The 17,264-nt window shown below is 40.0% G+C and overlaps 1 protein-coding gene across 1 annotated transcript in view; it reads left to right on the top strand.

Annotated features, from left to right (window-relative positions):
- The window catches only part of fbxl17 (F-box and leucine-rich repeat protein 17), a 248,318-nt gene extending 232,607 nt beyond the window's left edge, over window positions 1-15,711 (top strand). Inside the window, exon 11 of the mRNA XM_042420590.1 lies at window positions 13,391-15,711. Within this exon, the coding sequence (XP_042276524.1) occupies window positions 13,391-13,528 (138 nt within the window). The 3' untranslated portion in view covers window positions 13,529-15,711. The remainder of the gene's footprint in view (window positions 1-13,390) is intronic.
- Window positions 15,712-17,264: the final 1,553 nt, after the last annotated feature.

The following is a 17,264-nucleotide window of genomic DNA, read 5'->3' on the forward strand; positions in this document are numbered from 1 at the left end:
AGTCTCTCGCTATTTCTTCCTCTCTCCCACCCTTGCTTTTTTCCGTCTCCCTCCACAAGACTTCCCCCCACACTAACTGATGTGGAGTTGGGTTTCAGAGTGGGTCCTGTCAGTCTTAGACAAATACAGTCTTGTGATAACCTTGACACACAGTGCGGACAACCCAGTCAGCTCTCTGCCTCAGCAGCACAGCTCGGCCTGTGTAAATTTGTTTGGAATTGTCAAAACACTGAGAATTTTAATGTAACAGCTTCTCTGAATGTCACAGGACTTAGAAAGTGTAGAATTCATTTAAGAACTGTTAACAGGATCCAGCTGGCTCTCCTCATGTGGAGCAGTGTGAAGGATCGATTTCCTCCGTCACAGTTTATACAAACGTGCTTCCGTACTGTATACATTTTACTGCCAGGGAGCCAGAATTGTGTGTCCACTCCCATTTGGACTTATATGAAGAATTGTAGATTTTTTTAAAAAAATAAGTCAGTACAAGGAAAGATCTGTGTGAAATCTATTTGATTGTCAGAAAATTTTCTTATTTAGTCTCTCATTTCAGTAGCTGAGCCATAAACGGTCTTAATAGTATGGAATGTGTGCGTTTGTCCCTCTGACGTTTTTCTTTCTTCTCTTTTCTCCTTACTGTGTCTGTCTGAAGGATTTCCTTTGTGTCCCAGTGTGTTTATACGTGCTCAAATGCAACATGTCTGTGTGTATTAGTGTGTGTTCTCATGTTATTTGCTGTTAACATGGCTCATAATGGAGCATTGAAATCAGAACCCCTCCAGGCCTGGGCAAATGGCGTGCTCCGCCTGCCTCAAATGATTGCTCCCCTGCCCTCAGGGCCAAACGACCCTGTTCTGACGAGGGGAAAGAATGCAATTGATCCAGACTCACCCAAAAATAATCAAATCAATTCATTTCGTCCTCTTTGAGCTCTAACTCTGTGGCAATCTTTTGAAGTATTCAGCTAAAAGATTCAAGGAAAAATTGCCTTAATCTTCTGAAAAACGGATCATTTTTGCTCGGCAGCGCATGTGTCTCCGAAAAGCCCGCTTCCCCAGTGAGTCTACAGTTAAATGTTTGGTCTTCTCTGTGGGAGGAATTCATCTCTCTACACTAACACAAACACAATAGAACATTATGTATTAATCTAGGCTATGCCTTTGAGTGGTGAATTTCAGTGTATTGGCTTCAGGTAATTTTCTGCTAAAATGATAGCGATGTAGTTACAACATTCTGCTCATTAGACTGGGCAGACTCAGAGCCGCAGAAACACAAACACACATAAACATGCCGAACTCGCACAAATTCACCAAATGCTAATGTTGTAACATTGATAGCTCTTTTGGCTAACCACAAAATTAAGACAAGTGTCCAATTACAGCAGCAGGGATCCAGCAGACAGCTTTATTGATTTATGCAGAATCTCACTGTACTGCCCAGTACTGTACATTGTAACTCATTGCACTTCTTATCTTGACTATGTTTTCATATGTCTTCTATACTGTATATGTGTTAAGTTGCTGTTTTCTGTAATGGGCCCTTCTGGCTACTCTGTGCACATTTAGAGCCTTCATTCTCTGTTGATGTATCACTTCGGGGATTTTGATCTCATTCAGCCTCAATGGAATGTTTTCTTTAGAAACGTTTTCACAGCTTGCGCATACAGTATGTACCTCTCTTTTCCTCTCATCCTCTCTCTTCTCTTTCTTCCCCTCATTCTTTTAATTTTTCCCCTCTACTCTCTTCTCCTCCTCTCAACACCAATCCTTTACCCCCCACCACCACCACCACCACCACCACCCCCACACACATGCACACGCACATGCACACACACACTTCTTTTCCACTACTTCATTAGAGTGAAAATAAATGGGCAGTCCAGGCTGTGAAACAGAGAGGGAAGCAAACTCACACAGTCAGCACGAAGCCGGACTAGGAAAATAATGACACTGACTGCTACCGGCCCCTTCAGTGACAGCTGGTGGAGAAAAAGTTATCATAGTAATGGAGGAGGTGAGGTAGGAGAACAGAAAGTAAAACAAGGGGTGGCCTTGAGGGGAAAAAAATGAAAAAAATGATTCAACAAATGACAGAAATCAAAAGAAAATAAAAGTAAAATTAGATGCAAAAAAACAATAAAGCAGGAGCTGGCTATCCCTTTCACAAATGGCCCCCAACGGTTTTGTGTAAGCAGTTTTGAAGTGTGCTCCCATTACCTGAACTAAGGTGGAGCAGTGTTTGGGGAGCAGGTATGAGCGCTGCTGCACCCCCAGATAGAGCAACCAGACAGACCTTGTTAAAAGAACAGACATCCCAATCAATATGGTTGTTCCACTGGTGCATCCAGCTGCCGGGGACTATACACAGATAGGCACGGCACAGCAATTTGCAGACATAAACAAGCGCCTAATTGTTCAGGGCTTGGAGGTTTAGAGTGAGGAAAACGAAGATGAAGTATTGTGAAGAGTTAGGAGGCATTTTAACTCTCGTTTAGGAAATGAGAGTTTGGGAGTTCAGCAAAACTTTCTTTGATGAGTGCTGTTATTTTGAGCGGTAGGGATCCTTGGTTTAAAGGCTTCTAAAATCAAGGGGACTAGAAGAAAAAGTAGCGCATGCGCAGCATCAAATATGGGATAGGCCGGTTCTCAGGTTCCTATTTTCTAGGCTTTGGTCAGACTTGAATGTTCAAAGTCGAGAAAGTAGTTTGAAAGAGTCATTTGCCATTTGTGATTTTCAGTGTAATCTTGGAGTCTCATCCCGCACAGAAGAGCTGTATTGATTGGCGGTCTTAACTGAAGCCGCCTCCTGATCATCCCTTCATCTTGTTTCTAAAGGGCAGGAGCAAGGGACAGTAAAGGAGAGAGGGTGAAATAAAGTGAGACACCGACAGAGTTCACCAGGTGTCTGAAAGGAATCTCAGAATTGCCCTTCAACAAAAATCTACCAGGCGCACACAAACGTAAACCTGACCTCACCTGACTCACACTCACACTCTACTTCGCCCTCACTGTGTTTTTACCCCGCTTCCTTCTTTTTTGTCTATCCGTTTCTCCCTCCCTCAGCCTCTTGTAAGCAAGGACAGCCAAGGTTGTTTCATATTTTGAATTCTGCTCACATCTTTTGTTCATTCAATTAGTTCATTCAAGTTGCACCCCTGTCTTGTCTTTCAGCCTCCCCCCTTTTTCTCCTCTTCCTGCTCCTCTTCTTCCTCCCTCATCCAGTGCTGTTTACTCATCACAACGGAGGTCAACATAATCTCATGGAGTCATGGGCAGACAGTAGACAAGACTCAGTGTGGCCTAGATACTCACACTTGCCGATTTCGATATGTTTTTTAGGTAATAACGTTTGGCTCAATATGTTTTTATTTTTCGCAGACATTGAGGGAGACAGTCATTGGTCACAGCCCATTTTTAGCCTACAGGCCCAGTGTATGTATGACTGTGTTGGTGATGAATTAGCTCTTCAATGCTAATGACACTGTCACTTTCCACAGTGAATGCTATGTCTGTATAAATTTAATACATCCAGAGGAGTTTGGGAAATTTTGAAGGGGATAAATGAAGCCTTTGTTTGATGTCCAGTATTATAATTGATCACAAGATGATGTAAAAACTTTCAATAAGTTTTGCTGTTTTGCAGAAGAAAAGCGTATCTGAAAAGCCTCGCAGAAAGTGTTCCCATTAACATTTGAGATAAAGAACAATTTTCACCAAAAAGTTCAAATTCAGATGATAAAGACACAGATGATTCTGACATTGTCAAGAAGTAACTTGTGCTTGTACTGACAGTGGATAGAACATGAGGCAGAATATGTGCAATGATTTTCATTTAGCTTTTTAATACAGGGGAGCTCGACTTAAATCGCAGTGCACTCATTTTATTATTCAGTATTAACCCATAATTCAGAATAATCACTTTAGGTGTCCACAGGTTTGGTTCACAAATGAGATCACTGAGTATGGCTCACTGCCTTGTTATAACTTTGAGCGGTCCACAAATGTAATCCAAGCTCTCTTCGCTCTGAAGAGTCACTATGAATTTTGTATCATGGTGTTCTTTGTGAGGACAGGGTCAAGCTGTCCTTGTTCTTCATTTATTCTTAAGAACAAGGGAGTCATGCGAGGCAAAAATTAAACACAGTAGCTCTGTTGTGATTATCTTTAAGGAATTCTGCTTGTGTCTGACCTCAGTAAGCCGCTCTGGAATTTGTTCCTACAGTTTCTGGAGGTGTGTGTGTGCATGTGTGCGCGGACGTGTGTGTGTGTGTGTACTCACTGCACTACATTGTGCTGCTTGCCATTTAATAAGGAAGAGGTTGTTGTAGTTTACAGAGCATTCATCAGGTTGCTTATTATCTTATTGTACTCCCAGGTACAACAATATAGGACCCAAAATAGCCCTTGTGGTAAAAACTTGAACTCACCATCACTGTCACAATGTCTGGTTCATTCTCTGTCACTCTGTCACCTCTATTTGTGTGTTTTTTGCCATCAATTTAAATACTGTACATTAAAAGTGCAGCGCTGCTAAGGTCAATATTCGTCAATAAGGTCATAGAGAAAAAGTGGAGGTCCTTATTGGTCCAGAAATTTGCACCCAATCAGAAACAGACCCACCGAACCCAACATGCCTAAACAAAAAGAAATGTGATAGAACAGGATCCAACCCAGACCTGATTAAACTGAATATAATTTGGACCCAAGGATAAAAGTTAGGTTTGGGTGAATCCATATTCTATGATTTAAGCAGAGCTGCAACAATTTGTCAATTAATCTATTAGGCGATCATTTTAAAATTAATTTGCAACTATTTTGATAATCAGCTAATTGTTTTGTCAGGCACAAATGCCATGAAATATCTATTTACAGTTTCTCAATTGTGGAGATTTGCTTTTTTTGTTTGTCTTACATGACAAACTGAAACTGTTTTTTAACTGTTGGTCAGAAAAAAAACAAAGAATTTGAAGACATCCACTTGCATTTCAGGAAAATTTTCACCCTTTTTTGTCAATTTTTAGACCAAATGATTAACTGAGAAAACAGTCAGCAGATTAATCATCAAGGAAAATAAGTGTTAGATGTGGTCCTAAATTAAAGTATCATTTCATGCAATCATGAAGTAAAAAAAAAGTTTTGCTGTTATAGCACTTTAAGTGAAGTATGATTTGCAAAAGGAAATGTTATGTGTGTGATTGCAGCCAAAACATCAAATCTTATTTCAGGCTTCTTAGTTCTGTGTGTCACCACGACACCTCTTATTTAATTTAGCTTAATTTTGGTTTCAGCTAATAAAGCTATAGTAATGTATCACTGTGTTTTCTAGTCTGAGACTAACAAATAAATCGCAGAAAGCCTCTTGAGTTATGGAATGTTTTCCTCCAGCCTGCAGAGATAAGAAGGCCAGCATAGAAAGAGGGATTGGGCTGAGCCTCGACCACATTCCTTTAGTTACCTTTGTCACGCGTGATGGAGTGTAGGGTTTACAAACCTGGCCTCCAGAACCTCTTTCTCTGACCCTGTTCAGTTGAGCCCCCATTCCTGTGTATGTGTGTGTGTGTGTACGCACTGACACCCTGCTTTTCTGCTGCTGTCTGATATTGTGCAGGGATAAGGGTGTGTGAGCGGTACCAGACCTTAGTTGTCGCAAGCAGTGCCTGACCTGGTTTTTAAAAGCACATTCAGAGGCATGCACTGCAGATTTCTGTGAGGGTCGCTTAGCTTTTTGAGACAAAATCAAAATGTTTGAGCTCAGGCTTTCCTTTGTAAAGAGTAGTCTATTCCCTAAGCTTTCCAGCCAATGCATCGATAGCTCATTTAGTAATATTGAATCCTTCAGAATAGGTTTGTGGTGACCTCTTTACACTCTATATATAGACCTCTTTACACTCTATATATACAGTACTTCTTAAATCTTCTGGTTTGTTAGCTTCCCTCTTTTCCATCCACTCCTCCCTCTCTCTTTCCTCTCCTTCTTATCGGAGACGAAGAACTATCTTTCAGTTGTCCAGTCACTCGTTTAGAAACTACAACTGGGGCTTTTCCTGTGAGCAGTTTAAAGAAGGCTATAAATCTGGCCTGTTTAAATCCAGGCTTATTTAAGCTGCCTTTTACAAAGACCTGATGCACTGCATTCTTCTGCTGCCTAAACAGGCTTTTTAAACATTTACCCCAAATGTATTTACTGGTTGACTGATACACTCTCTACATGGGAGTAGACAAGGGACAGGGGTATTTGTCTCTCTTTATGGGCCTGGGACTAGCAATGGCTGCCACATGGCCCAAGAAAATGGGACGAAATAGAAAAAAGTAGTCCCGCAGACCTGTAGTGAATTTAATGAAAACACAGAGGAATAAGGAGAAATATGTTTTTGAAGGGAAAAAAACATTAGTAGTCAGATAAAGAGAACCACTGATAATATCTTTGTTTTCTGATATGTGTATACACATTCATTAAAATTCATTTCTGAAGTTGTTCGATATCAACAGTCAGTGTTTTATTACTTTTTTCAGGGTCATTGTTGCGGTTTACAATACCAGCACTCTGTGGGTTTGATATATTCAGAAAAGGTTGAGGCCATATTTTTTTTAGCTTTCTATTTCCCAAACTCTCTCCCTCTCTCTTTATTCCATTTCCCTCCCTTGATTACTAGGAGCACTCAGGGTGTTCTCAGCACACTGGTCTAATATGATATGCATCTTCGTGTTTGTGTATCTGATTATCGATTTACGACCCTCTTCTTCTTTTTCCCACTGAGAATGTGAACCGCTGCTGCATTAGACATCTTTACGAGGTGTTTTACTGCACTGCTTACTAGGGGAAGGCCCAGCGTTTGCGGTAAATGTATATTTTACGTGGTGATAGAGTGCATTTGCATCAGAGGATCAGTCTTAAAGAACGGCTTACTGTTAAGAAAGCGAGAGCAGAGGTCAGCTCGGGAACTCGCCGTCGGTTATCTTCAGTTGTCACATGTTAAAGTAGAAGAGGAGTTGTCAACATACGCATACGCAGACTCATAAAACTAGTCACGTTTACTGTACAGAATGTTCAGATAAAAGGTGCTTTTTGCTGAACAGCATATCAGACATACATCTTTTTGTTTTCCCCTCATCCCTCTCTCGCCTTCTTGTAAACCCTGACAACGGCACATTACCCGTCAGCATGCATTACACCGCACTTAGATCTACAGGGCAGCATCTTTGAAGTTAAAATGGGGGAAAATATCATAAGTATAGGCCTCGCTCCAGATAGCTGTGGCTGCACTCCCAGATGCTTCTCAAAGATTAGAATCATCAGTGAGTAGTGATCTGCTCTATCTTATGGCAGTACAGTACAGTTCAGTACAGTACACTGGATCAAGGCTGCATGGGGTAAAAGAAAAGAAAAAAATCCCTGCCAGAGCCATACATAAAGCACCATTCCAGTCACCAGAGGCCCCAGTGCTTTCCGATAGCATTTTCAAGCTTATGTTGCCTAGCAACAAAATATCTTTAAGCACAGTTTTGCCCAGTAACAAAATTTCGCTCTAGGACAAAAAACAGCTGAATCATTGGTTTGAAGAAGTCAGTGGCACAACTGTTGTAACCAGAGGACTTCTCCCTCTGCCAGCGCTTTACCCACAGCATTTGGTCTGACCTTCATGTCTAACATCAGCTCTGAGCTGCAAATACCAAGCAGGTGTGGTGATGTCATCACAGCTCATTCAACACACCACAGAGCCATGCAAAGGGCACACAGCCTTGTTCTGGAAAGAGAGGGACGTTAGCTGTGAACTCACTAGGAGAGGGTTTCTTTTACAGGAGTTGGTTAGAGGGGGGGGGGGTTAAGCCTGAAAGGACTTACAGTAACTCTGGCTGTCAGGCTAGCGGTGGAAGAGAGTTAATGGACGCTATGAGGTATAAATGCTCCTGTCAACTGATTTTCTCTCCAAGATTTTTCTGTCCAACAGCAATAAGTTGTTTTAAAAATGAACGCAGCCATATGTCATTCCAAGATGGCAATTAAGTCAAATAAATCTCAAACCAGGTACAGTTAGTTTCTATTGCTGTGCTGTAAGCATTTAAAATGTGTACGGGGCTCGGATTTGATTGATTGATAGTAAAATCTTTTTTTTTCCTCAATCTTGATTGGCTTTTTCTTCTGACATAATAAGATGTTTGAATTGCAATCATGAAGCGCCTGTTGTATGTGACAGTAATTACATTTTAAAACTTAAACGACTTGAAAAAGACAGACATGCTGTATTATCAACAAGTGTAGCAGAGGTCAGTGCTATAGTTAGTTTTTTCATGATTTCCATCAAAGGGATCTTGTTGCAACTCAAATATTTAGTGTTTCTGTAACCAGCAATTAGGAAATGATTCAGCGTTTTGATTGGGAGCTATTTTGTGTGTGCTCTGTTTGCTCAGCAAGTGGAGCTGCACTAAATTAGCATTAATGAATGTTATGGCCTCCCATCAGTTTGACAGGTCTATTCTTTAGATCAGTTTTAATTGTAATTAAGCCCTGATTAACAAGCTGGGGGATGTTTCATTCTCTTTTCAAGAATATAGCATAATATGTTATGAAGGCAATCAGGGGTTTGTCATTTTATCTGCTAATGAGGCTCAGCCATATGTCATAACAAACTGAACTTCTCTCTGGTAGTAGCAGGCATTTGGAGGCTTTGCTTCAGCTGCTCTTCTGCTTCTGCTTTAGTCCTCTGTAAAAGCAACATGCGGTCATCTTTGTTGGCAAATCACAGGTGTTTGTCTGGAATCAAATCCAAAAAGATGGAAAGAAGAGGCTGCATTTATACCATATTCTGGGAACAACTGTGTTTTTATTGAAATGTTTTTAATTTGTTGCCCTGGTCAGGATTTATTAAACCCCCTGGCACAACAGGTGGATCTCGTAAAGTCCGGAAGAAAAAAGCGCAGAGATTCAAAGCTCTGAGTTCTTTGATTGTTAAATCCTCTTTCATGCCTCTTTTGTGAGTAAACTTTTAAGATAAAATATCCAAAAGGTCTGACTTGCAAGTACAGTTAACATTACTGCTTCACTTGTTGAGTCTGATCTTCTCAGTACAAGAGGGAATGTAGTGGTTTTGTCTTGTTAAGCTCTCTGGCAGTTAGAATACTCATGTCATATAATTATAATAACAAGAATTCTGTAATACATTATTCTTTAAGGCAGTATCCCGAAACATGTTGTAATTAATGCATCAGCTTTACTAATGAATATTTGATCATAGCACTGAAAGCGTTGCTGGAATTTTCTCATTTTCACCGATTCAGTACACCTTGCCAGTGGTTGAAGTGTTAGAATAATATTTCAAATTTAAAAGTCTTCTACCGGGCTGTGTTGTCTTTCCTTCAACTGTGACTAGAGGGAGGGCTAAGACAGGACTGTTTTTCGGCATTTATTCTCAGAATGATCAGAAAAACAAAAAACAGATGAAAAAGGGAACGGCTTTTGACCCTGTGGTGATTTTGTTTTATTTTCCCGTATCGAAAGTATCCTAAAAGAGTCTGTTAAGCCTCTGTGTGTTGGCGTCAAGCACCCCAACTCCAGCTCGCTGTTTATTCTTTGGCAATCAAAGGGAAAGCTAACAGGCTCTGTTGTTGCCTTTTAGTCTTATTGGATTCACTTGTGCAGTGCAGAGTTTCCACCTTCTTTCTGAGACCCAAGAGGCATCGATGGTTGGTTCGCTCAAGCACAATTATTTCTCTCTCTCTTTCTGCTGGTTTTATCCTGACTGTGTCTTTCTCTCTTCCCATTTGTTTTTTTAAGTTTGTGTACCTGACAAGGAATTGCTGATACCCACCAATTAAAGAAATTGTGTGCAATGAAGAGAAAGGAGTAAGACAGAAAATGACAACCAAAACACATAATAACCTGAGCAAGAGCCAGGGGTCTCTTACAATTAGAGATGCACTGATCCACTTTTTTTCAGTTCTGATCCAATTCTGATACCTGAATTTGGATGTCTGCCGATGCCGATACCAGTACTGATACCAGAACTCTTTTTTTCTTGAATATTATTATTATTATAATCAGTATTGATGATTATTGTTGCTGTTGTTGGTATTATGTGTAAGGTTACTTGAGGCTGTAGTAAACCACATAACACTTCTTATTAAAAGAGCAAAAATATTTTTTAAAAAATGCATTCAATTAAAATGTATACCAAAGCAATTTATTTGAACTGTAGGTTAAGTAGGATTCACATACAAACAGGTGTAGGAGTGCAAATTGCTATAGCAACTCCTTTAATGTTTTGAAAAACTTGAACAAATCAAGTGAACAGCAATACATTATCAACTACCAGTAAGTAGATTTCTATACTTTACTCCAGACAGGTTGTGTTTGTTTTTGGCCCCACGGCGTTGACTAGCAGTCGCTATTTTAGCTTAGCTTCTTAGCCAGGTGGTGAAATACAGGTACTTTTTTTGGCTAATTGTTCTGGTTCATTTCACCGTTCTTTCACCGTATGCTCACCACTGCTGCTGATCATTGTGGAACATTCTTTTGGTGTTGTCCACAGACTCACACTGTTATGTCTGTAGCCTGCATGACTTATGACTGTTGTAGTTTTTTTTAGTCATGTACAGTATCTTGAGAACAGGGGAAGTGTAGCTGCAGGCAGCCAAGGAGAAGGAGTGATCTGACATATATGTTCCACAGACAGATGTGACAGGCACCACAATAATGAAATGAATAAAATAAAATTAATTTTATGTAACAGATAAGAATTTACACACTATTACATACAACACAGTCATTGTGTTTCTTTTTCCTAATGACGGTTGACTTCATGAACAATAATAGTAAATTTTAGCATTGAGTTTTGACTTTCACATGTTTTACTGTTTGTTGACACTGAATGTAATGTACTGGAGGCCACACTTACCATGGCCACATGACCACGCCCACCCCCAACTCCCCTGTCCTGAATTTCAACCATTCTTATCTGGTCACCCTACAGACAAGACAAGGGAACTTGGCTGGGGTCTTGGGTCTGGAGTTTTAGCATTTATTCACTGACAAATAGCCTAGGCTGTACATACATTGCACTGCTACATTCACAGCTATAGTGCTAACTTCGAACTCTGCTCCGGTCGCCAGCTTCACCGTCACACACACACTCTCTCTCTCTCGACTGCACACTCGCTATGCACACAACCTGTGCACTGAGCTATCTCTTAAAGGGGCTACGCTACTTGTATAACACTATGGAATCTGGATCAGTACGTGGATTGGTAACATCAGTCCGATATCCGATGAGTGAATTACTTCAGTAACGGCACCCAATAGCGATATTGGATCAGATTGGTCCCAACTATACTCACAATGCAAGACTTTCTTCCAGAAAACAGAGAAACCAAAGGGCTCTTGGGCAATGAGCTTGGGGAAAACTGTGAAACACTTTGTCACTGCTTTGGCAACAACGGATAACTGTGTGTTCAACATGTGTGTGAGTGTTTATACATCATTTCCCCTGGAAAGTGTCACACTCACGGGTGGGCGGGGGTAGGTTCTGGGTGGGTTGCGGTTAACCCCTCAAGGTCTCCAGGGTTACTCTGCCTCTGCTCTTTGTCAGATTCTCAGGCTTTCTCACTTTTGGCTCTGGATGATGGTCTGACAGTGTTAGACTGGCACAGAGGTGCTGGAGTGCCTATTAGCTGCTTGTCTTTCTCATCCTCTGAGAACATGAAGGCCTCATTAGCCCAGTGAGCTCAGCTGTCCTCTGGTGCTAAACCCTTTGCGACAGTCAAGTTATGTGTATGTGTGTGTCCTTGTGTCTGTGTGTGTGTGTGTGTATCCAGGTACATATACTGTATGTTCTTAAAGGGGACCTATTATGCTTTTCCTTATTTATATTTTCATATATTTTTATTCATTTTATTTCATATATATAATGTCACAATGTTGGATGTTCATGTTAAAAGTGGCCGACGTGTCAAATAATGAGGTAAACGTATGTAGAAATAATCCCTGTGAGCAAAAATCACCGACTTCAGACTGCTCTGAACACTGGGTTACCAACAGTTTTTTCTACTTTCAGCCTGAGTTGTGTCAGCTACTGACTGATTTTTTCATATGATCATCTGCTCCACACAGGGCACGCAAGTTCACTGCTCTGCTCTGCTAACATTATGGCATTTTTCCATTGTTTTGGGGGACGTCATGCTGGGCCATGACTCCATTACACAACACAGCAAAGTAAAATAAGTTGTTTACCTGTTGGAGGTGTGCTGGTTGTCTGCAGCTCTTCATCAAACATTTTACTGTGGCTGTGTTTGCTTGTACTATTCCTTCCTGCAACTTATCCACTGAACAAAGAGCTCCAAATATTTCCATATCTTGTTGTTTGAACTGTTTTTTAGCGCTACTAACGAAGCTCTTCTAATTCAGTGAGGAACATGTTTCACTTAAGATCAGAGTGGGCTCATCAGGAGTTTTTGAACTGTGAATCATGCAAAGCTACTGTAATGGACTCCCAGACTAAAAATATAGAGCTTGAAATGAGCATAACAGGTCCTCTTTAAGAAATTGCGTATCACTCATATTAGTCTAGTTCACTGCTATTTTGACAGTGAATCTGTTCACAGACTCACTAACAGCTCAATCTATGTTTCTGATTATCTTAATAAGACATCATGGGGCAAAGCAGAGACGGTAGGCAGATTTTTAAATTACTGCATTTAAGTTAAGTCATTTGAAAATCTGTATTTATTAGATCCAAAGCAATATCCCTGCTACATTTATATAATATTATGCTGATTCCCTCTTTTTGATATATCTATCCAGGAGTCTCTGGAAATCAGCACTGATTCAAAGTGGATGATTCTTGTAAGATAAAGTGCTTTGCATGGTTGACTTACACAAATCTTGATATGTTTGGTGTGTTAATGTAGGACAGGACAAGGAATTATCAACATTATTAATCTTTCACCTACCTAAATTTACTAATATTGCCATTTTCAATAAATGCCTACAAACTAGTAATAGCTGCAACAACCGATCTGCCTTTTACAGGTCATACTGTAATAAAAGAGGACATGAGAAATAGAAAGAATACAAGAATATGATTTATTCTTGACCTTGAAAACAGCAGTAAACAAAAAAATCTCAACTCAAGATCCACTTACACACTTGTTTTAGAGCTTTCAGCCATATCACATGGTCTTCATCTGCGAGTTTGCTCAGTTGTCATAGAACTGAGGGTGTTCAAACTCTACATTATTCTGAGCACTTCTCATCCATATTGGCTTAAAGTTTGAACTTTAAAGTTTCATGACAACTTCCACTAACATTTGAAAACATAATTATTGTCACGTTTACTGCCATTGATGTAAATCTGATCATCATGTTGACACACTACCTTTGTGTATGTGCGTGTTTGCAGGTGAACGAGGAGACCGTGGAGAGACTGGTGGTCCAGTACCCTCACATTGTGTTCAGCACGGTGATGCAGGACTGCAAGAGAACCCTGGAGAGAGCTTATCAAATGGGCTGGAGCCCCAACACATCAAATACTTCGTAGCTACTGCTGGATCACACACACAAATACACACACACACACACAAGCACACACACCTACATATGTACATACACACACAAACACATAGCTCCACAGAGGCCCTTTTTGTGTACAGACACACATACACAATATTTGCAGCTCAGTCATGTTTGCTTCTCATTCACTGTTCAAACATGCATGTAGACATGTAGCTACACACACAAGCACACAGACACACACATACACGCACACACACACACACACACACACACACACACACACACACACACACACACACACACACACAGATAAAGGTCCAGTCCATCAACGGTTTCATTTGAAGCAAATCTCCCATTTCAATAATTTAGGTAGAATATGGGCCTTATTAAGTGAGACTTGATACACCTACCAGCCATAGGTTGCGTTCAACATCTTGACTGAATCATCCTCATCATCATTGGCTATAAGTCATCTGACAATATACTGTATATTTTTTTTAAAACAGAGTTGTTTTAGCGGAAAGCCATGCTCTAACAACGGTTATTTGATAACAACTGTAAGTGAGTGTTACTCAGTTGATAGTATGAGTATAAAACCTCATTCATTCAAAGTCCTCCACCTCGTCTCGGATTGAGTGGAGGTAAAGATGAATGAGAAAGGTGGCGGTCCGTTCTAGAACATGTGAAAAAGATCTAAACAAACGCTTCATCACATCAAAGACTTTCAGTGATGGTCGGATCAGTATGAATGAAAATACTTTAAAAAAGGTTTCTCGCCCCAACTGGAACAAATCTTCCAGAGCACTGCACCCATGTCAGCCCACTGAGGTGTTTACTTCCTCCGAACTGAACTCAACTGCTGCAGTGATATCGCACAAGACTGAGCAAAAGATCTGGACATGGGGAGACGACATCACACCACTTCAGGGGCTGCAGGGGATTCAGACCTCACATGAGGCATTTTGAGAAATCGGTGATGTTTATTTTGTCTATTTAGAACATTTTTACTTTCTTGGATGTCCAGTGCAGTGTTAAAGGAATTTGTGGACTCATACGTGTTGAGATTGTTGACAAGGCTCCATTTGAAGGATAGAGCTCTTTGCTGTGACTTAATATGCACATTGTCATGGTACAAATGAAAGATTCAGGCCAGAATCAGTCAACCCCCCTGAAAAAGGTATGGCAGAAAATAGCATTTATTATTTCTCAAAAGCTGCATGTTTAAATCGAGATGCTTATCTTATTTTTTCAGTTAAAGAGTTACTGTCTACATATGATTGGAAGTTGAAATTTACATCTGTTTGACTTGGGAAGAATGCTATTTTTTGGTGCTATACATGGATTTAGGGCTGACTGAGCATCTCCTTGAGTCATTACAGAATGAAAATTAAACCATGCTTGAAATAGAAGTTGCCTTTACCTAAAAACCTGGGGTCATATTATAAGAATATTAACCACAACCACCATGATGACAGATAAGAGGAAACAATGCCTTAAGTGGTTAGTAGGTAAATGCCATCCAGTTAGCAACCTCGACCCAGAATTTAAGAAATGTTTATCTTCTCTGAGTTTATCAAATACCATATTCCCATTATTTGATCTGATATATATATATATATACATATATATATATATTCACTGTGTGGGATTTACTTAGCCTATTCTTGGTTTTGAGCATACACTTGTAACATTAGCTATGTAGCAATGCAATGATGGATTTATCTTTCTTAGTGGTGTAGGATGTAAAGAAAAAACACTGGCCTGGGTGTATGATGAGGGCCAGTAGAAGTTGGTAGGTGAGAGTTGATCATTTTTCATCTATTCTATAGAAACTCAGTAATGTACAGTTGAAAATGCAAATAACCAGGGTATTTTTCTACGGTGTGAACCAGCTCTGGGCTCAGCCTCTACACAATCTGTCACTCAGATATGAACAATAACTTACTGAGCTTAGGGTTTGAGTATAACTGTAAGCTTTCTACAGCAGATTTCAGATAATTAAAAACACATTCATTTTACCCTTGTCAGGATTTGTAGACTTAATGGATGGAGTTTCTCCCTCAGCCTGTTTTTGTTCTGTTTCTGTTCTTTTGTAATCCCCATACGCACTTTCTCCTCTGCTAGATGTTGACACTTGATTCCTGATTTGTTAAGGCAACCGTAAATGACTGGATTTACATAAAGATGAATAAAACACTACTACTTCAAGCTTTTTTCTCTTTTCCTTTTGTATGTGTGCAATTGAGGCAGGAGAAGAATATTCAGAATGACGGTGAAATACTTTTCCGCTCGTTTTACAACATCTGTGGACTGCTTAAACTTTTTTTTTCCTGCAGGTTTTTCCAGACTTTTTATTACATCAATTACATCAACACAGAGACTTTAATGAATATAATGGTAGACATGGTAAAATTTGGATTTCTCAGGTAAAAAGCGAATTAGGACACCAGCACGTTTCCATTACAACCAAAGTCCTTGGAATGCGCAAATATGACACACCGAAGCCTTTGTATTGTTGGAAATAAAGATGTTTTCCACAGATACCCATGCATTGAAAATGTGTTTTCTGTTGAACAACATGACACAATAATCAATCCTCATTTCTATTGAAGGGCAACCCCACTGATTTTACACATCTAAGGTCTTGAGGACCTGCATACAGTATGAGAAAAAGTTTTATAAAGCCTTTGTGACTCAAGAGGGAGCCGCAGGAAGTCTAATAAACTGCGTCAAGTGGTATGAGGTCAGTTGGTTGGGGCTGAAGACTACAAGTTTGAAAATGCAAAAAATCTGGGGGTGTGGAGTTAGAAAGAAACAAAGTTACCAAACCTCTGTATTCCACTCCTCATCTCTGCTTGAGGCTAGCAGCTCAAGGCTACATTAGCCTTTACCGGCATAACGCACACAAATCCCCAACTGAACTGTCGGTGGGTCGAGTTGCATTGTGGGTAATGTAGGCACCAGGTTTTGACAAAGAAGACTGCATGAAATTAAAAAAAGACGATGTTTCTGGTTCTGCTGCATCGATTATGATCCTTCCATGAGCCTGACAATGTTATAGAAGTGCAACACTAAATCGGTGGCATACTCCTTTAAGCTATACTTGTGATTTCAAGGTCAGAACTATTGTCACAATCACAGGAGCTCCACATCTGAGACGAAATGAGGAGGCATCAGCTTGCTGCCCAGCTTGGCAGCAAAGCCCTCAAAGAGCTAAAACGCCGTCACTCAATATGTCCCCAGTCTTTGACAATATTGTCCCTTTCAAGTGCCTATTTTACTGTTCAATGTGTTTGTGTTGTTTCATGTCTGGCGATCAAACACGGGAGATAGCATCAAACAGGATGCGAAGGTTGGTTCTTCCCAGATAGATTCTTTGTGTTGTCAACCCAATTTGTGTCAACGTGAGGTGCAATTCACTTGAGTCACAGCTAAAGAATTATTTTCTAATCTTAATAAAAGCATAGGGAGCTCTGTTTTTATCAGCACATTGGTGTTTATTTACTCTCAAGTACAGAAGTATGAAATGCCTGGAGCAAACAGATATACATGCATAAGTACAACACACTTCTTTTATAAATATATACAGTATATCTCTTATGTCCAGTTACAGTCATCCTGCAATAACTACTTGTGAAGCTTCTAAGTTTTTCCTGGACTTTCTCAGACGTGTCTTTTCAATAATTATGTGTTTTTTAAGACTATAATCTGATTTTGTACCAGATGCATTCTATTGAAAAGTTTCAGTTGTAGTTTTCCTA

Source organism: Thunnus maccoyii, chromosome 9 (genome assembly GCF_910596095.1).
Source record: "Thunnus maccoyii chromosome 9, fThuMac1.1, whole genome shotgun sequence".
Classification (NCBI taxonomy): domain Eukaryota; kingdom Metazoa; phylum Chordata; class Actinopteri; order Scombriformes; family Scombridae; genus Thunnus; species Thunnus maccoyii.